The 21,519-nt window shown below is 46.5% G+C and overlaps 1 protein-coding gene across 1 annotated transcript in view; it reads right to left on the reverse strand.

Moving 5' to 3' along the window:
- GLI2 (GLI family zinc finger 2) overlaps positions 1-21,519 on the reverse strand; it is a 144,783-nt gene that overhangs the window by 34,299 nt on the left and 88,965 nt on the right. Inside the window, exons 3-4 of the mRNA XM_009327147.1 lie at positions 5,374-5,576; positions 3,511-3,702 (exon numbers count right to left, since the gene is read on the reverse strand). Coding sequence (XP_009325422.1) covers positions 3,511-3,702; positions 5,374-5,576 — 395 coding nt within the window. The remainder of the gene's footprint in view (positions 1-3,510; positions 3,703-5,373; positions 5,577-21,519) is intronic.

Here is a 21,519-nt window from a genome sequence, read left to right on the forward strand (position 1 = left end):
ATCTATGCAGCCCCCCTGACCTGAGTGACTACCTCTGTGCAGCGCCACTTGGACGTAAGTTGAACTCAAGACCTTTTTCCCCCATTCCCTGACTCAGTATGGACAACCCACTCACACTTTCGGCACCGTGTAAACAGAAGTGATGGATTTAAAGATGATCTCTGCTTCACACCCTGGCCATGAGAGTCCTTATTCTGAAGATCAGGGTCTTGTTCCCAGAGCTGCCACTGCTCTGCTCACTGATCATTTGATCTCCTTTCTCTTCTGGGTCTCCAGTGATGAAACAGCTTTGCTTTGTACAGTATTTTGAGATCTTCTGATGTACAGGGCTAGACCAGTACAAGCATCATGTCAGTTTGGATATGCTCCTCTTGAGAGAAAATAGCACCTCCTGAAGGGCTGAGGGTAATCACAGGAGCCCTCGTGCTTAGGAAAAAAAGAACGTTGGATGCACTAAACATGCTCAGAAAGTGGTAGTCATCTCCAGGTTCATCTGTGCTTCCCACCAGTCTTTACCACCCCAGGGATGCTCTTGTGCAACCACTCTGTCACCTGGAATAACCCACCATGTGGCACCCACTTCTAGAATAGAAATGCAAAAGATTGTTTTGATCTGGTGAACAGATCCTGTAAATTAGTCTCAAAAGTGTCCCACCAGCAATGTTGTGACATTGGAAAGCAGTTAACTTTTGATTTGAAAGTGTAGGCTTTCCAGAAAATGGATTTAAGCCTGGATTCAAACTCCACTCTTGGATTTAGAGTCCCTGTTTGAATGACAGAATGAAACAGGACAGCTAACTGAAGGGTTATTTAGTCTCCCCTGGCACTGGCCTGAAGACCCCAGCAGTCTGGTGCATAAAACTTAAATTGGGTCTACTTTAGTAGTTTAACTACTTCTAGCTGGACAGTGAAAACCCTGCTAAAGAGATGCAGCTCTGGGGCACCCTCGCTCAGTCACCATTGAAATATTCAGCAGACCTGACACATGGTCGGTACCAACAAGCTCCAGCTGACACTGATGCTCTAGACCCTAGACAGCTGATGGGATGAAAAAACACCGACAAACACGGAGACGTTGAGAAATTCTCCAAGAACTGCAATTACAGCAACCAAAAGGGCCCAGGTACGTGCCTATGGAAGAACTACCATACCCAGCGTCTAGGGCTCCCATGGACCTCCAGATGTTTGGAGGTAACGTGACACTGAATAGGCCAGTTTTAATATACGCTTATCTGCTTCTTTTTCTTTTGCGGGTGCCAGTGTTATCACAGATGTGTGACGGTGCTGCGTGTGGTTTGACAGGAACTACCTGCATTTTCAGCAAACTTGTAAAGTTCTTATGTTCTGGGGCTCTCTGGGAAGAAAAGGGCTCTCTGAATGAAAGATGCTGTGAGGCGGTGACTCATTGGGTTTTTATGCGTGCTACTGATATTCTTGTCTCAGAAAAGCACCATAAGAGGATGCTTTATTAAATTATCTCGTCAACTATTTACTTAGTCCTCGCTGATTTAAATTTTTGAAATAACTTTCTAAAAAGAGAGGGAGACTCTGGTTCCTCAGCCAGTGTTTCAGAGCCATCCATTTTAACCTCCGCCTTGATAATGCACAATTCTCTCTTCTCTCTGGCTGATGGATAAACCCAAACACGTAGACCAGAGGCTGGCTGCTGCTCTTTTTCACATTTTTAAAAAGTAGCCTTCTGGTGGCTCATGTCATATCCTCATGACGTTTGAAAGTTTGCATCTCACTCAGAGCATGTGAGGGCCCAGAAAAAGCTTTCCAGTTACTTGTGAACAAAGCTTTACTGAAAGATCAAAATAAATGCTTGGCGAGCCCTGGCTTTCCAGTGAGTAATGGTTATGAGCTTGGCCGCATGAAACTGGGACCTTTGATACGTGATTTACTCTAGAGCCGTTTTCAGGAGAAGGCAAGCAGGAAGAGAGTCTTCTGCCAAGGGGAGTATCTCAGATGACTTCAGATAAAGACTGATATTCAGCAAACCAGAGGATGGGCGTCTTGGTGTGCTGAGAGTCAGCCTGCGCTAGCATGAAAAACAGTTGTGCTTGCTTCCCTTACTGGCTGTTTATCTGGCACTTCAGTGAGGCACCGCTGGTCAGAGATGGACTAATAAGGAGGCAAGGAGGAAGATGTCTCGTTCATGAGCCTGAGGAGAACTTGGCAGGGCTGGTTTGCACCCATCTGCTATAACCACAGGCATTAACTCTTTGGAGGGAAGACAGAGCAGCCTTACTGACCAGCTGCTTTGTAGCAGAGAAGCTCAGAATATACTCTGGGTGTTAGAGGCAGGATGGTACCAAGGAGCATGTGCTCTCCTTTTCAGACTAGGATCCAGGTTCCCAATCAATCTAGGAATTGGCAGCAGAAAATGACTATTCAGGTAAAACTTCCGCAGCAGCTGCAGACGAGAAATCGTTTTTTCATTAGAAATATCTATAAGCTCCTATCACTGAAGAGCCAGAGCAGCTTTTATCATTCTAAACCAGTCACTTTACGAAGCAGCAAGACCGCAAAGTCTTTCATCTTAAAAGCTCAACAACAGAAACTTTGAAGCAGTAATGAAATGACGCAGATCTCCACTCCAAAAATTATAATGGTCCACAGGCAAATCCGAAGGCAGCCCAGGAAACAGAAGTCGGTATCTGAAAGTCGAGCCAAGACTTCTCTTTCCTGCAGCAGAAATAATCCCCAAACTGCCCTCTGTAATATCTGTGCAACCCCAGTTTTTACAAGATGTGGCATGAAGTGAAAGGAAAGAAATTTCTAACAGCTCTAAAATCACTTGGACCTCAGATACGTTTCCACATAGATTTTACCCATCTCACCAGGGCAGCGGTCAGGCTGTGGGGGTGACTCAGTACCGCAGCGCCTAACATAATTTTATTTCTTCTTCATTTAGCCAGGACCCAGAACCTTCCGGGCTTATAATGCCTGATCCTAGCATAAATACCACATTCTTGCAATTTTTTCTCCTGCGAAGTACTAACATATCCTCTCCACCGTAGCTCTCCGTTAACATATTTTTTCTCCTTGGGGACCTAAGAGATCCCAACCAAAATGAGGAGTCCATCATGCCGAGCATGGCTATGCATGGAAATGGCCAGCCTTTACCCCAGACACCAACAAGGCTAAATCCAGGGGTAGACAGGGTGGGATGGGGAGCTGGAGCTCGCCCCCAGGGACGGTATGGTCACCCATGGCCAAGGCAGCGGGATGGCAGCAATGCCCTACCTGCTGGACCAGCCTGTCTCCTACCCGTGCAGCAGCCATGCCATCCTCCCAAAGAGGCCACAATGTATGTATTTCAAATTATGTGTATTAATCACATATATATGGACCAAGGTGACCTTTTAAGCCAAATATTATAGTGCAGCACCGGTGGGTTTCGGCAGGGCAGAGGGACCACGTACAGCAACCTCCACCTGGAGGTCAGCCCCATCCATCTGTCCCAAAATTTCAGCTGCGCCGGAGAGGACCCGGACCACTACTCACCATCGACGGGGCTGAGGTAATCGTGGAGGTGGGCTGTGCTGGCTGCTCCCCCACTCTGCATCAGGAGGTCCCCGTAGGGGTTCGGGTGGCCGGCCATCAGCGTCATTTGGTGGTAGTAGTCAGTGGGGTTGGCTCCCGGCGGAGGTGGGGGCAGCCCAAAGAGACCTCGCTCTTTCAGTTGCTCGTGAGCCACTGCCGGAGCCACAGGCGAGGGGGAAAACATGGGGAGAAGGCGGTAAATAATGCTGACGTTGGCGGCCCCGTCTCCCCCCCGCGCCCCCCGCCAGCCCCAGCCGCACGGCTCTGCGTAGGGCTCTCGTGACGTGTACTTGGGCGTGCTTCTGCGGACAAAAGAAACTAAGCTGGGGCCTCTGCATTCCTCCATTTCCGCAAATTTATAAACAATCTCTCGTTCCCCCTTCTAATAATCCTCCCGTTCGGACGCAGCCGGCACCCCGGGGAGGGGGGAGAGGGCCCAACCCGCCAGCAGCAGTAACCCTGTCAGCATTAACATCCCTGCCTATTAGGAAGGAAAGACAAATGCAGCCCAGTTCCCGATAGCAGCGCAAGGAAATTAAAGCCAAGGTCTAATGCATAGAGCTAGGTTTAGTATCTGGCAGCATAAAACCATTTTGGCTGCCAAAGCCAATTATGCTCACTTTCTCCCAGCTGTAATTTTTCAAACCTGCCTCCCCACCCACTTGCCCCATTAACTTATTTACCACCGCCTTAAAAAAGAAAAAAAAGAATACAAGGAGAAGAAAAGCAACCCAAAACACAATGCCTTTTTTTCATAGCAAATAACAAAACTGGCTTTGGAAGGGGAGGATGGGGCAGAGTACACGCACGTCAGCCATTAGACCTCTCCGTGGCGGGCGGCTGGGAGTTTGGATGACGTTTTGGGGGAGGGAAGAAGATGCATGCATCTCCCCATCACCCTAGCAATGGTTTTTTTTAGCCATAGAAGATGGTTTTATGCTGCCCGATACTAAGCTGGGGGCCTTGTCGCTCACTGGCGCACTTTGCTTTGCAGCGGAGAAGGGACGCTTGCCCCCCGCAGCAGCTCGGGAGCCGAGAGATACTGGGGTTTGCCGGGTGTGCAGAGACCGGGTACCCAAACCCTGGCTGCTCCCTGGGCATTGAGCCAGCTGTCTGCAATCCTGTAATGAAGCACTTCTCATGAAATAAGTCATGACTTGCACCTCCCCGAGTGAAAGTAGAGTCATGCTTTTTCCCCTTTCCCTGCCTGGCCGTTTTTGTCCCCAGCTACCCGACACGGGGTCTGCTGGGGCTCGGGGAGCATCACTACCCCGCACGTGCACCCAGCGCCAGCTCCCCGCACACCCTTGCCTTCTCCCAAAAGCTGCTGCGGGGCAGCTCAGGAGTAAGGAGGAAGAAAGTATGGCCCCTCTCCTTCACCCGGGAGCCATCCTGCCCCGAGACACAAAGCCAACAGGGGATAACCCAGCCAGCGTTGCCTCATCTCTGCAACATCAGTCCCAGCCAGGCCAGGCAGCCAGAGTGACTGTGACCCTCTTTGGGGGAAGCAGGGCTCCCGGTAGAGGCATAAGAGCGGGGAAGCTCATAAGAGAGCTGAGAGCGCTGCAGAAAGGAACATACTTTAAGCAAAATATTTATAATATGATCCAGCGGTAACAGCTATTCTCACGCTCTGCTTTCTCAGTGCAATGATGCAAAACAAATGTGTAGTTGGGGGGGGGGAGAGGGGGGAGAAAAAGAGACAGCTCTCCCACTTCAGAGAGCAGCTGCGGAGCCTTTGCAGCTGTAAATCTCCGGGTTTTAGGGAATTTCAGTGCTGGTGAGCTACAAAATCGCTGCAGTACCAGTAGCAGAGCGTCTTACCGTCGGCGGGGCTGAGGCCCCTGGCAGCGGCGATGACCGAGAGCGTGGGGCTGCCGTGAACGGAGCGGAGGTAGTGCTCCATGTGGGGTGCCACGTAGGGGTGCGGCGGGCTGAAGGGTGACTCGCCGGGCCCGGCGGGGTGCGGAGACAGGCGGATGAGGGAGATGTCGGAGATGACGGGGCTGCCGCTCAGGGGAGGAGGCCTGGGAAGGAAACAGAGACACGCCATCACTCTCAGCCTCTCCAGAGCAGGCACGGCCGCCTGCTGCCCTTCTCCCTTCCACTCCACACCCTTCACCCATGAGGGAGGAGGTTGAGGACATGGTGGGAAAAAACACCCCTCTTGGCATACGCAGGGCCTGAAGCCAGTGCAAGCTTCCTGCAGACCCGCACCCACATTGCGCTAAACATCTATTTGTGCAAGGTGGTTCACCCCAGCGTGGCTGCCTTGAAAAAGGGCATGAGCTGCTTTGGGTACCACCTGCACATGCAGGCTGTGGGGAGCACGCCCCATGCTAGAGATCTCACCCCGTCTCCTTGCACGGGGAGGCTGGCTACACAAAGACATTTGAGGTGAACCCAGGGTTTGCAAGCTCCTCGCTGCCCCTGGGTATCCAGATGTTTAGTGCTGCCACGTGCAGACGAAGCCCTGGACAGGGCTGCCTATGAAAGGATGCAAAAGGCACAAGGAGTACTTATATGATTTGGAGGCAACGTGGTTTGTTCTGCCTCGCGTGCGCGGCTCGGCCAGCGCTGGCGGAGCAGCCCTCCCTGCCGGCGTCCATCACGGCTTGCACAAACCTCCTTGACAGGTCGGCGGCATGGTTCAGAGGGCAAAAGTTCAGGAGAGGTTTTATTGCATGCTTTCTGGGGGCCACCTCTGTTAAATCCCTCAGATCTTCCTCAGGCCAAGTGTTACCTGAGAAAGAAGTCAGTAAATGCTGAGGGATTCAGCAGGTAACCAAAAAAAAAAAGTCACAGGCATGTTTCAGCACTCAAGCAGTTTTCTCAGGGTGAGCAAAGATGGAAGAGAAAGTGTGTGGACATTTCCCAGACACATCTCCAAATGTACCCTCCAGCCTCTTAGACAAACCGCAGACGGTGCAAGGAGGGGAGAAAAAGTTACACACCCTGACCTGATAAGCAGAAAATCTGAACTAGACACCAAAAGAGGCAGAGCTGTCATTAGGCAAAACGAAAGAGCAAAATCTGCTTTGCATTAGCTCTCTCTGTACTCACAGACTGCTGGAAGCAGAGCTGGTGTGGAGACACAGGTTGCGGCAGGGACGGCGTTTGTCCCTGGCTGGCTGCTTTGGCAAAGCTGAGGGAAATGGATGTGCACCCCAGGGGGCTGCACCCCAGGCACAGGAGACCACGGGGATTCGGGGTTTCAGAGGTCAGGGATCTGGGACGTGGGCTGAGCTAAGGGACGGTATTACAAAGGTCATTCCCTAAGGATATCCAAATATGCCATTAGCAAGTGCACGTAAGATCCATCTCTCCATGCACACACAACCACAAACACGAGGGTCTGAGCAGTTTAGACACGCTGCCTGCATCTCAGGATCTCTGTCCCACCCTGCTTTATCAACAGTTCAGGTGCATTTTAATTTATTTGTAATACTTGCGTATCACCAAAACCACACAGAAATATAATATAAGCTTTGCAGACTTATTCAGCAGTTTATGAGCATGTTTGTCTTTGTTTGATCTTCTGTGTGTTTCTCTGTCTTTCTGATAAATTAGTAAACCTTGTGGCTTTTTGAACACTTTCTTCTGATGGGTAGTAAATTAAATGCCTTTTAAAATATTTATAGTTCAAAGTACTTTCCTGTAGCGATACACACTGTAGCTCACTGGTGTGAAATACAAGGCAGTGAAAACCTATCAGATATAAAGGACTTGTGGAGATGCACTGCCACCAACACACACACATGCTCGTCGGACTGAGGCCGGGGTTTTGCTAGAGGAACACCCACCAGCATTGAGCCTGTTTTCTTCTACAGCCCTGAAAGACAAACGTATGATGGCATGGCTATTTCAGACCTCATAACCTCCCCACCTGCATTGCTATGGCATTTTGTTACCAAAATTACGAGGCGACCAAAGTCCCTCTCCGAGTCACTCTCCGGTGCCTCTCGCCATGACATCAGCCGCAGCGGCGGCGAGCTCAGGAAAGCTGCAGCCGAGGCTGCTGGGGCTGGTTTCTGTCGAGGCTGCTAATAAAGACGGCCGAGCACGGAGCCGACCAATTTATTTCTACTGGGGAGGAGGGAGAAGTGAATCAAAGTCTCTGTTCCAGATTTAGTTTCAATTCATTTCTAATAATCTCCACCGCCTCATCTGGAAAAAATGAAACAGGATTAAAAAAAATGATGTCATTAAGAAAACATCTGACTAATTTTTCTTCTGACGAAGACTTAATATAAGTGAGGGGGGATGTAAATTAAAAGCAGCCCCAATCTTCCCTGGGCCACAGAGCCTGCCTTAATACATAAGCCATGAAAGAAGTTTTCTTACATATACAATAAGTTCCCTCTTTCATCAGTACTCACAGCTTCTCCCAAAAGGGTTGTGAACTTCTTTGATGCAGGCTTGAAACTATGTATTACCAGGTTTACGAGGCTTCGGAGCCTCTGCTGATCAATCTGTGAAGCCGACATCTAAAATGTATATAACAATATGAAGGGTTTGCTGTTCATTTTCTCTGTGCTAAATTGGGCAGAAATGCTGAAGTCCCTCAGAAAAGGAAAACTCCACCCTGGCCAAAAAGGTAACACTGGGAAAAAGATCAAGAATTCACCCAAAATGCTTGCAGCTGGAGACCCGGGCGGTGTTTCAACATGAGGCTGACCGTGTGCGTAAAGACCGGGTTGGAGAGCAGGCTTCTCCTTACTGCTCTGCTTAAAGCCTCTCCTTGCCACATCTCTCCATCTGTGGACTAGGACAGCCGTACTCTCAGCCGGGTCTGGCTCCTGTAAGCCCTCCGAGGCAGGGATCACCTCTCACCGTTGTACACCTACAATTCTAGCAAAGCACCATCCCACAGCGCAGCATGTCCCAAAATAATGTGGCTTCCAGTAGCTGCCTACCAGGAACGGCTCACTTGGCCAGAGGGATCCTCTGCTCCTAACTCCCCAAAAGTTTGATTTTTCCCCTTTTTTTCCAGTTGCGCCACTGGCGTTATTTCTTATCTAATCCCCAAGCCCCAGCTCGTGCCATCGCATTGGCACTCTGCAAATACACAGCGAGAGGCAGCCATAGCCTCACAGGTCTGCTCCTAGACTGGCAAAGGGACAACAACTAGCTGCTGCTTTTTAGAGGCAGTGGCTTAAATGGGGGAGACATGAAGTGATGCTGGGGGAAGGCAGTTCTGCCCCCACACCCAGCTCACCTCCCGGGCAAGCGGGGCTCCCCATCCCCATGCCCCGAACCCTGCAGCAGGACAATCGCCAGCTTGGTGTGGTGAACCAGCCCGTGCAATGGTGCCACGGTGCCAGAGCTGGGTTACTTGGTGTGCCCACAGAGCTCCCTGCCCAGACCTCCGCTACCTGTACACCATCCCCTGCTCCCTCCCTGGATCCCACGGATGGCACGAGGAAAACATACCAGTGCCTGGGGGAGATCTCTGCCAACACTGTAAAAATCTCGCTGTCTGCAGTGGGACGAGAGATTTCACCTGACCACATATATTTCTGAAGAAACTGAGATTCTGGTTTTCAAATAGGCTAAGGGAATTGGGTGTCCAAACGCCATTAAATTTAATGGGAGCCAGGGGCCTGTTTTCCCCGCAGCTCTGTCGAGAAGCCCGGGCTCTATAATTAACGCTCAAGACTTGTAGAGCAATTTGCATCCCTAACGAAGCACACAAGCCCAGATTCATTTCCTCCCCCACCCAGGAGAGGTTCTCCCTTCCCCACTCTCTAACAGAGGGAGATACTGAGGTGGGAGATACATTACCTGACCCCATCTAAGGGCTGCGGGGCCTCACGGTGATGCTGGGGGCATGCACGCTGCTGAAGGCTTTACAGAGCAGGTCTTTACTGGTGCAGTGGATAACCGTCCTCGGAAAGCAGAAATCCTTGCGCTATTTAGTTGGCTCCAGCTGCCTGCAGAGTGGGACCGTGGGGCAGCAGGTACATGCAGCAGAGGAGGAGCACGACCAGCACAAGGAGAGCTACCAGCATCCGAGATGTGACACACACTGCCGGTGGAGATTTTCAGTGGTTTCCCAGGGGCTCGTCACTCCTTGACAGTCCTTCAGCGGGGAAAAGAGATCTGCTTAACTTTCTGCCGCCTGGGTTTTGCTGAAAGGAGTGCCAGCTTGCCCGAAGCTCCACAGTCTCATCCCAAAGGCTGGGGGAAGGACCTGGTAGTTGTTCTTTGGAAAGCAAGGCAAAAAAATTCAGCCCGTAGTTTTCAGTGAGGTGGGCCAGCGTGTCCCTGCGTGTGCCTCGGAGCCTGGCAGGTATTTGCCCCCAGTGCCACTGCTCACAGGAGATGTGTGTGTGCTGCGTTTGCTGCATCACAGCTGGACACAGTGCTGGGAAAAGATCCTTGTGGTCCCATGGCAGAGGAGCAGCATCATCTCTGAGGAGCTGGGCTAGGCTCCCGGGAAGGGAAACCCCTCAGGGACTGGAAAAACCAGTGCTGGCTGCTATAAACAGGGCCTGGGGGTGACTTTTTCTCATCCTGCTCTCCCCCTGCGGTCATGCACCAGCAATCCCAAAATCTTTTGTGGTGGAGATGCAGCACCATCTCCCTGCTGCTGCATGTAGGTCTGGAGCCTCTGCAAGAGGCACCCAGCAATGAATGCAACAGTTAAAGAAGTTGCACATTTCTGAAATAATCTCCATCATTTAAATAAAACCCAGAAAAACATGGAAAATTAAACAGTACTAATGTCCCATGACTAGTCTAAATTAATACTTACATGCCAAATATATTCATTCAGTAGAAAACAAAAGGCTGAATACTTTTCCATATGCTTAATGGAATATGGACACTTGCAGGCAATTGTTTTGCTGTACAATAAAAAAACTGCATAGCTGCTACACAGAGATGGAAGCTAGGAACAGAGCTGCTCATGGGGAGAGGTATCACAGCCTGGTAGAGTTTTGCTATAAGAAAAAAGCTTTTAAAGCCAACAATCCCCTCTAAGCCCCACATAAAAATCCTTGCTTTTGTTTTGTTTTAAATAAAACTTCCTGGCCTGTTTTTTGCAAGTCCTGTGTACCCAGAACGCCACCCAAAGTCTGCACGAGATGGAGAAGAGCCATATGGATGCCCGAAAAAGGGACCGTGCTTGTGGCAGACACTCTACATATGGGATGCCAAAACTATATCCAGCGGGAAACCTAAAATGCCCCAGGATTCACGCTAAACAATTCAGTCTAAACAGCTCTTGCCAGCCCCTCAACTTCACCTCTGTTTATTTCTGATTTTAAAGTCCCTTATAACAGGAAGGGCGAGAGGTCACAACACTTGTGTGATACCCTCAGAATCAAACCCCACGAGGTCCCTCAAAACAAGGTACCTTTTGAGGTCAAACATGGGCCACAACTATCGAATTCACATGGCATTTGATCATTCACAAAGATTTCCCCCCCTCCTGTTTTTTTGGCTCAGAGAGCGGAGGATGCGCCGGGAGGAGTGGCACGGAGCTGCCTTGCAGCCGCCTCTCCCCCCAAGTCACTGCCAGGGAGTGCTGGGCAGCCCGGTAATGAGGCAAAAGGGAATCACTCATGCTTCCCAGCTCTCCTGGCACTGCAACAAGTTGATAATTTTCCAGTAAAGTGACCTGATGCTCTAATACAGGGCTACCAACTCGAAGATGCCAGCTTATGTGTCCCTCTAGAAGAGACCGGGAGGGGGACGCAAGAGACATCACTGCTAACTCCCAGCCCTCCCCTGCTGGGATGCTCAGCACAATTCATTTTATTTCTTTTTCCTGTATTTTCTCAGCTCTAAAATCTTCTTTCTTTTTCCGTACCCAAAAAGATGAGTATTATAGAAAATCAGATCTACCTTTGCTAATTCAGCAATTAATGCACTCACTTATAAGAAGCTGTGAAGCTGGAGAAAAATTGCCAAAGCTTCACTGCAGAAATTTTACGGGCATGCTTCGAGCAGTTCCCGTTTTCTCCTTTCCTCTCAAAAATGGCTTTGAGGCATGGAAAGCATGAAAAAAAAGATATTTTAACAGCGAGGGCAAGTTCCCATTAGATGGGTTTATGGAGGGAAGTGGTAAATTCAGCGCTGCTGCAAGACTTTACAGCAAAACTAGATGTTTTTCTAAAAGATGGGCTCTAAGTGTACTGCAATGTTTGGAGTTTTAATAGTAGGAAAGAGTAAATTCTTCCACTGTAGATATTAAAGGGGGGAATCCTATGGCCAGTGTCGCAGATGTCAGATCAGATAACTGTGGTAATTCCTTTGGGCCTTAACAGACACAAATCTCTGAATATAAAATCCCTTATTCGTGGATTTGTGGTTCAGGCACTGAACCACTGAAGGTTTTAGGTAGACACTACGAAAAATCCCATCATGCATCCATTGGCAATGGTAGTTGTCTAAATACCTTTAAAAATCACGCCTTAAAGTCTAATCTTGTACCACTGAAGTCGAAGGAAACTCTGCCACTGATGGCAGGAGCAACAAGAACAGCCTCCAATTCGTCGATTCCTCTGTTTTCCATCTGCACCATGGAAACGGTACCATAATCTAAAGTGGGTGCCATTTCTTAGCACAATTTTTTTCCATCCCTTAGAAAAACATATTCAAGACTTAATGCAACTTCTAGCATAAGAAGTCAATTTAATATATTTGCTCCAGGTAAGAAAAAGGATTCTTTTGTTTCCAAATTAAAAAAAAAAGCTGAACATCTTTCATTTTTCCTTTCAAAAGACCATCCTGTTTTCAAACATACCTGACTTCAATCCTAAGTTTAAAATATCTAAAACCAAGAACAAATGGAACAAAAGATTTAATTTCACCTGATATAAGAATATTATTCTTTTTTATCAATGAAATCAAAAGTATTTTGGTTTAGAGCTTGAAACTTGTTTTTCCATCTAAGGCCCACCCGAAGTTAACAACATTCTTAAGCTCACAGGTTGTTGGCAGCATCATTGGGATGGATCGAATTTGTGAGCCTACGTACAGCAACAGGCCCTCAAATTAGAAACTCTTCTAACTACATATCGTTTCTTATTGCATTTATGCCGCATTTACCACAATGCAGGTCTAGTTTTGGCTGACACTTGTAGGCACAACTGCAACACAATAACAACAACAATACCAATATTTGCTTTTAAAATGGAAGAAAAATGCAAATTTTTAATAAGTCAGGTTGCCCTCCATTATACAACGCACAAAGAAGCAAGACATCAAAGGTAGAAATTAGAGTTGATACGGGACCTTCAAATCCAAATCAAATTAGTGTCTTGAGGAGAGATCTTTGATTTAAGCTTAATAGTGGTGATTTTTTCTTGGGTTGTTTTATACTTAATCAGCCACACAGCCCACTGTGCAGACATATGTTCCCAAAGTACATCAAAGTAAGTAAACATTCTGTTTCAGATCCTAATATCCTTTTTTATCCAATTATCTTATTTACATGATCTTTTAATTTAAGTTCTGAAAGCCCACCTTTTCACAGAAGCTTTCCTTTAGCAATGGAGGTAGGAGGATGACCAGCTCAGTTCTTGTGAGATACCCACCAAAAAAACCCCCACAACGAATAAATCAAAGCGCAGCAGATGAGTCTCTAAGACAGTTTCTTGAGAGATTAATGATGAAAGCCTTCAGAGAAGAAGTATATTTTAAGAAGAGGAACTTCAAGGAAGGTAGCTGAGGGGGAGAGAGGGAAGGAGAGTGAGAGAAAAGGCATGAAAGAGCATGGATAAAAGTGCAAGAGCCCACGAAAATAGTTCAGTGACAGACCGAAGGAGCAATGCAGACCTGGAGGCATGTGAACTTCAGGTTGAAACCACCAGGCATGAGAACTTGACTCCAGTAGTCACAAAATTCGAGAGCTTGGGTGTCGAAACGCTGCAGGCTCAGGGCAGGGAGGGGATGAGGGCTGGGCAGCAGCGCTGCAGATGTGTGTGGGGGCAAGCAAGGTAGGAAGCAGTGGGGAATAAGATGGGAAAGGTGTGGACACGGACCAGATCCTGATGGCAGACCTGAGTAGGAAGCTGAGGGAGATCTGAGAGGATTCTGCACTGGTGAGGGCATGTGGGAAATGGGTGTTGGAAAGATGTGTCGGATGCGACACAGCCGTTTCTCAGCATCTGATTGATTTCCCTTGGGACACATGTTGAGGATATTAGCACTTTCGAGCGAATATTTTGCTTGTAGCTGTGAAGACACTGGGCTTGGGAAAACAAATGGGACGTGTATGTGTGTGGGGAGGAAATCTGAATTTTTGGTCCCTGCCTAGTGTCTTCTTGCAATGCTACATTTGGGTGGGGGCTTTTCTCCCTTAAAAGAAAATAACGTTCAAGTGCTACAGAGGGGTTTAACATTTAAAAGGCTATTCCTATAGTACTTCTGAAAAGTCCCTTTCCATGTTACGCCACCACTAACCTGTTGTGGAGAGGGCAAGTCAGTGGCAGCAACACCACAGCAGTGGAGCTCATGGAAGAGTCAGGCAAACCATAGAAAATGCTTATTCATTCATTACACTTTAAATCTGCCTTGGCTCTATACCCGTCATATCCCAGAAAGGCAAAAAAGGATCATTCCTCTTCATCATGACTGTAATACAATCAACCGGCTGCAGCATTACTCTAACCAACGTTAACTAACAGAGTCTATGTCTGACATCTATAATTTCATGTTAACAAATTAGGTAGACTCCTGCATTTCCTGGTACCTTGAATGCCCAAGAAGCTCATAACTTTTCTTTATATGCAAAATGTCAGGGAAAGGGCAAACAATGTTATGCCAGAAGACCATAGCCAAATCACTTGGTTGGAATGTGCTGTAAATCACGGGGTGAATGGAAAATGAATCTTTGTTCCAGGACAGCGACTTCCAGCTTTAATGTTGCTGCTAATACGCTCCTTCTCTATTGGGAGTGTCCTCTTCCCATAATCCAAGGTCCTTAAATCCTATAACTAAGCAAGACACCAAGGAAGGAAAACCTACACCAAACTAATTATAAAAACCCTGAAATGTCCTACTTCTCTTTTCTGAAGTACGGGGGAAAACCATCGGTGTTCAGGCTTTAGAAAGACGTTGTGCTTGCTCTAAGCAGCAGTGAGCTGTTGTAAACATCTGGAAGCAACCAGAAAACCATGGTTAACAAAAGGGAATAAAAAGAAACGGGAACAGGTACAGCACAGATCTCTACAAAGCCTTTCTAGACACAGCAGTCAGAGGAGCTCTGTAGGTAGAGAGGACTGTGATAGCCACACAGAAACACATCTCACACACACACGTACACACACCCCAGACACGCTGCTGGCTTGCTGCGTGTGTACCTGCCTCTGGTGCATCACAGCACAAAGAAGTAAAAGACATGCATTCCTATAATAGCAAAGCTTTTGGTCGGGTCTCCCTGGGTTTTCTGCAGGAATTAATTTTACTGGCATTTGACATATTTTAAACAGCAACAGCACTCACAGTAACCTCCAAAGGGAAATATTCCTGAACAATATATAATAAATACATTGATTTCTAATAATAACCATCTGCCCTAAATTTTCTTGCTGACAGGTTTAGTTGGACCAAAGGCCCTTTTCACATCTACTTCATGACAGTTCCCATCACTACATAAAGACTTTGAAGTGCCCTAACGTGCAGTAAAATGCGAGATAACCTACCAAACTGTCAATATTTCTTCACTTCTAAAAGGAAATGCTAATGGCACTCAAAGAGCTCAAGATGTAATGTAAGATCTGATCCAGCAGGCTGGCTGATCTAACCATCCTTTCCTTTGCTACGAGTATGCTGAAAAGCAAGCAATTATATGGTGAAGAGCAGAACTAGGTAAAAGTTTTTCACTGATACAACTGCAGGGAGAAAAGCCTTTTTATTCCAAACAAGCTTTGCTCTTGGAAATTTCTGGAGTTTTCTGTACAGAATAATAGAATTAACAATAAGTTAGCTCTTCCATTTTAATTTCTTCTTTTTAACCTATCACTTGTTTTCTTTCCTTTTTTTTATCATTAGAAAGAAAGTGAACCAGAATGAAACACAGATATTTTTAAAATCTGGACAACATTCAGCTGGGAGTTAATTTTCCATAGGGAAAAGATGAACACAAATAATTCAGAGAAAGCTGAATCTCTCTACAATTGACTGTGATAAACAACTGGCATTTCTCTACCAGCTCTAGCCTGCAGTGTAAGACCGAGAAAGGCTCTATAGCAGGAGAAACTAAATGCAATAAACAGAAGCCCAGTGCTGTGGTAAAACCCCAGCACTGCTTGCTGAACTGTACAACTCCAACAGACTTCAAAGGAGCCAGCCCCATCCCCCAAATCATTGCTCATGGATGAGGTGTTTTATACCTTGTCATCCACGTACCACCTGAGAAGCCTTCCTTCCAAAACCCTGTTGGTCCCAGCTCTGTTGGTGTCATTCTTTACAGCTGCTCTCCTATTTTTCCAGTTTTCCAATGACATAGGAAAGTATAACATATTTATCAAGGAAGGAATAGGGATTTGATGTTCCCCAGCTGTTTACTGCTGAAAGTTTACACTAGTGCTTTTCAACCTGTGGCTTGCAAAACCCTTGGGAATCACAAAAAACTTCTTCAGGTGTTGTGAAAGATAGCAAAAAACCCCTGCAAGCCTCTTGTTATTCAGGCTAAATTCACTATACCATGTTTGACAACCCTGTTGGAAAATTTTTAGGGAGGCCACAGACTGTAATAGCTTTTAAACCCCTCATTGATCCTGTGCTTCCCAAATCAATAAAAATTACATACGAGACATTCTCAGAGTAATCACTGACCACCGCCCCAACCCACCAATGTCAGCTAGCGCCAGAGCACGCACGCGTGATTTAGGCACCTTTGCTACGCTGGCGCAGAGGTAACCCCATCTCCCATGTCAGCAGCGCCATATACCTACGGCAACACCTCCCTCCCGCCGCCGTGCAAAGGGAGACCTGCGGGCCTCATCTTTCGTTCTCTTATCTCATGCAGCTATTCCTTATGCAGACACATTTCTGTATACAAATCCCATTATACTTGACCCTCGGTTCACCCTGTTTCCATTACAACGCTGTAGACTCAACCAGACTTGCTCCAGTGCCAACTCTGTGCTGTCATTCCTTGCGCAGAGTGGTAATAAAGAAATCACTGTTTTAAGCTGACAAAGAACAGATTTCTTACTAAGTAAACACTGATGTTTTGGTAGGGAAATTAAGTTATAAAATTGTGTCTACAAAGGGAGACCATACAGATGGAGTTTGTTAAGAGACAGCAATACAGTCAACAGTGGTTAATTCAATTGCCTGCTACTTATCAGATTTTTTTTATAAAGGCTTATCCAGCTTTTGTAAATGCAAATGCAGAAAAACATTTCAAAGAGTCGTTGTCGTCTTAGCTGGAGAATGATGCACACACGCACAGGGCCTTTTGAGGCTGAAGAGCCCGCCCTTGCGCATCTGCCGTGGTTGTGTTGGGGTCCAGAGGGTCTGGCGCTCACCAGGCTCACCAGCCTGGCAGGAGATGATGGCTGACCACAGCATGGCTCATCACCGGGCCACCACCCTTCAGTGACCTCCCTCCTCACAGCTATGCTGTGGCCTTGCTTCCCCTGGCCACCACTCTCGCCTGCCTTTCTGCCTGCATGGTGCCCCGCACCAATTTTAGATGCCCCAAACCTTCCTTCAGCTCAGGTAAAAGCAGGGCACTAAGCTCAGCTGGGTAAAGATAGGAAATTCAGTATCTCCAGTGCTCAGCTGAGCCTTAAATGACCCCAACCCAACCTTAGACGTCACATCTAATTCCCAAAAGCGCCAGGCTGACTCTAAGTCGCTGAAGCTGTTTCTCTCCTAAACGCAGCAATAGCAGAGGCACAGTCACTCTTTACCCTCCCCCTTCCAGGGAACTGCAGCTGGGTTTGGGGTGCTGCCTGCAAAACAGGGCTTTTTTAAAGCATCAGTGCTGGCAAAGGCCCCCAGACATCCTCATCCTGCTAACAGTTCTGGTGATGGCCCATACTGCTGGACCGGAGGCAGAAGCAGGAGGTTCCTCATCACTCCACAAACCTCAGAAAACACCCTTTCTACTCACTCTGCCAATCCCTCCAACCATGCAGAGCCAAGGAAGAGGTGGCTGCAGTATTTGCATGGCCAACTGCAGGTGCTCAACTCACACATTACAGGCATCACTTTCCACAACAGTAGCCAAAGTCTGTCTGAGGTGATACCCTAGGTAATCTGAATATAAACTCAATGAAAGCAGGTATGCTTTGGGGACAGTTTAAAATGACCAGAGAGTTGTGGTGTTTTTTTTAAACATTTTATCAGGAAGGATAGAGAAAATGATTTATTTTTTGCATAGGATAAAGTTTACTATGGGATTCAGTGCGTAGCATGATGTAGTCTCAGGCGAGCCAAAAGGTGTTAACATTGTGTGCCCTTTAAACGACGCACTTAGTAAAACGAGATGTGCTTAGGTTGGAACTATGTAAACACACTCATTTTATTAATATAAGGTAAAAATCTAAAAAAGAGATATTGCTGGGTAATTAAGTCACCAAGAATTGGTTCTATTTAAAATTCAAGAGGAGGGATATTAAACATACTCAAATTTTAATGAAAACATTTGCAGTGGCTTTAATAATTCAGCACAAAATTTTATTTAAACATTTCTCTCCAGTTTTGGAAAAGGCAAACACAGGGCCATTGTACTGTGGTCTGGGAATGAGAAAAGAGAACTGCTCAGGTGCAGTGGACTATTTTACATGTTTAGACAACACAGTGATGAACAAACCAACCCTGGAAATCAAAGCTATGCTGAAATCCCAGCAGCGAGGTTTTCCGTGTGGTAGCAGCTTTTGAAAGTCCCATCAGTCATCTCTTTGCACCTTCAAGTATCTTTTGCAGCCCAAGCTGATTTCAGTGGATTCATTGTAGGAGCCGGCTGCTGATGGGATTTTGATGTCTAAATGCTTCTGGCTCGGAGTTTACTTTAAAATAGGACTTAAGGTCCTGCACTTTGCATGTTTTGGGGTCTTTTTAGTTCTATCTGCTGCTTGATTTGCTAAAATAAGCAAAGGACATAACAGGTGAAAATAAAGCAGATTTTAAAAATATTTTATGGTTTAAATAATCTATAGTGTTATTAGTAACCAAGGAAATTCAACTATCCAGAACTGAACTTCTAATATTAACAATTCCCTTTATGCGTGTCACATTACAGTGCAAGTTTTAAAGCTGTTCATAATGTAATGGCAAAATAATTACTCTTACCCAGCACTGCAGTACACATTTGGTACTCATGAATGCTGTAAGGATTAATACGACCATTCACGCCTGCTATAAAACAGCTTCTAGCCAATAAAAAAAGGTACAAGAAAGCACAGGCCACTTTCTAAACTCAGTCATAGAGTATCTGAGGGACAGAGCAAGTGCAAGAAGAGTTGTAAGGACCTATGGGTAGGAGATAAACTTTTAATTACACAAGTCCCATTTGAAAGCTCTCATTCTGCTGTTCAACGAAGCAGGACAAAAGTTTGACGAGCCAAAAATGAACAACAAATGCAGCTCATCCTATGGTACCCATGGATTTTTACTGGCATATTTGCCAAGCTCTTGTGAGACTCCCAACGATGCCAGATTCCCTGGCTGCACCATCTCTATCTTCTACCTTCAGCCTTCAAGAACAGCTTCTAAAAGTCTCCAGTTTCATTTTAATTGAAGATTTGCTCCTGGACTCCAGAGGCTCTTTCACTTGAAACTCAAATGCAATCAGGGGGAGTACAGACCATGACGCACTGTAGGCAAGGAGATTATCTTTCAGCCTAGCTTTCACCCACTGAGGATGATAATGGGAGGAGATTAGATTGAGACCTTGCACTGGTAAGTAAGGGAGACTGCACACACACAAACACGTACACACAAATCCTTACTGCACTGGAAATTCATAGATTGCAGCAATTTTGCTGGTGAATGTGTGAACCACAAAATTGCCCTACCTGGGAGAAAAGCCACCAATGAACACAGAGTTGGTAGGGTTGGGGTTGGGTTTACGAACGGCAAAGCAATGAAATCAATCACAGCAACCAGAGTCTGGATGAAGGCCAGTTTGGCAACGTAGTCGAAAAACAAATGAAGGGATAGGAAACCACTGCATCTAGTGCAAGATTTTGGGAGGAAGCATGATCTGCTCTTCAGCACAAGGCACCTCGAGGAATTTTCTGTCCCTCAGTTTGTGCCATTCACTCACTGAGTCCCCCTGGGAAAGGTCACTCACCCAATACGCTGAACCAGTGTGACTGACATACCTGAAGCAATGCGACATCCATGTGCAAACCAAGCCCAAGCCTCTGCTCACCATCTATCCTTATCAGAAACTGTCACATAGTTCACCAGAAATGCAAACCCTGCTCTGCAGAGATCAAGCGTGGAGAAATCAGGCTGATAGGATCCTGAGGTCCATCAGCACATCAGGACCTGAAGGGAAAGAAGCTACGGCTCACAGCGCTCCTACCTTCTTCACATTTGGCAGAAGCCAGCTCTTAAAAAAACAAACAAACAAACAACTCGTAAAAGAGTTTCTTATTCTTGCGGTAACACTCGTCTCGGCACTGACAGGATTCAAACCAGACGCGGTCGAGGGAAGTCTGGAGTCATACCAGGTTTAGATCTCACATGCCAAGAGAGGTCAAGACCTAGCCAAGCCTTGAATAGATGACTTGCAAAGAAAATCCCAGGACACGGAGGAAGTGGTGTTGGTGGGAGAGTGCCTTTCCCTCTGACTCATTAGGCAATGCCATGTGACGATGCTCTGGTGGGGAATACGGAGCAGCCGTCATTCCTATCCGCTAAAGCCCAAAAGTCCTGTGCATTTGTCCTCGGTAAAGGTCCTGTGGGACTCTTAAAAAGACATGGGTTGTAAAATATCTAACCTGGCTCAATTCCATTTGAGTCTCTTACATTCTGGTCATCTCATTGTTGTCTGCCCTGAGGGAGGGTTTGAACTTTCCTGACCTAATCTGAAAATCAGTTTGGTTATGTGTGCGCGTACGATTTCTTTTCAAAAGATGGCTAGAAATTTATTTGGAGTTTGGAAGTCTTCTATTTTTTCAAGTGAATGAAGTGGTTTGGGGTCTGCTGATACTGATTTAACTGTGATCATTTCTCTGCTTAGAGACTTTTACTGGGAATAATATACAAACAGGTAATAACTATTTAAGCATTCAAATGTACGGGATAAAACTTTGCAGATACCTCACTTTTCATCAGTTCCTGGCATTACTTCTTACAGAGAAAAAGTTGGAGGACTACGAAAAAAGGGAAAAAGCTAGAAATAACTTTTATATGATTTCTCCCCTGGGAACTTACTGCAAAATCCTTCCCACTGGTTTACAGATAATAGAGTTATTCACCCTGACCAGGTCCCTACCATATACTAACTCTCATGCTGTACCCTGACCTCCACAAGATGCCATCACAAAATGGGTGCCTTGTGATCAGGGTAAAACAGCAGCAAAGATCTCATTTTGGTTCCTTCCAAAGAACTGAAAACATCATTGGCTCCTTGAGGGTCTTTTCAAAGAAGCAGGACCACCACACTGTCTGACCTGAGTGGTGATCAGTTACTCAAAGCAGTACCTTAAACACTGTTAATTCCTTGAAAACTTACTCTTCCTAGGAAGCAAACACTGGGATATTTTGTCTGCACGGTACCATTGTGGCTAGGGTCCTCCAAGTTGGCTTGTTTGACACCAGTTCTGGGATCTCTGTGACGACGCTGGACTCACAGCAATGTTATGTGGAAGTAACCACAGAGCTCTAGTCTCTCTTCATTAGGCCTTGACTTCTACTTTGCCAAAATTATCTAAAGAAACATAACTGAAGTGAAGCTCCTCATAAAAATACCAGCAAATAATCCATTACCATAACAGGTCTGAAGTCAACTGCCAAGTCCATATTGGCACAAGAAAAATCTCTAATATAAAC

This window comes from Pygoscelis adeliae, unplaced genomic scaffold (assembly GCF_000699105.1).
Source record: "Pygoscelis adeliae isolate BGI_AS28 unplaced genomic scaffold, ASM69910v1 Scaffold227, whole genome shotgun sequence".
Classification (NCBI taxonomy): Eukaryota; Metazoa; Chordata; class Aves; order Sphenisciformes; family Spheniscidae; genus Pygoscelis; species Pygoscelis adeliae.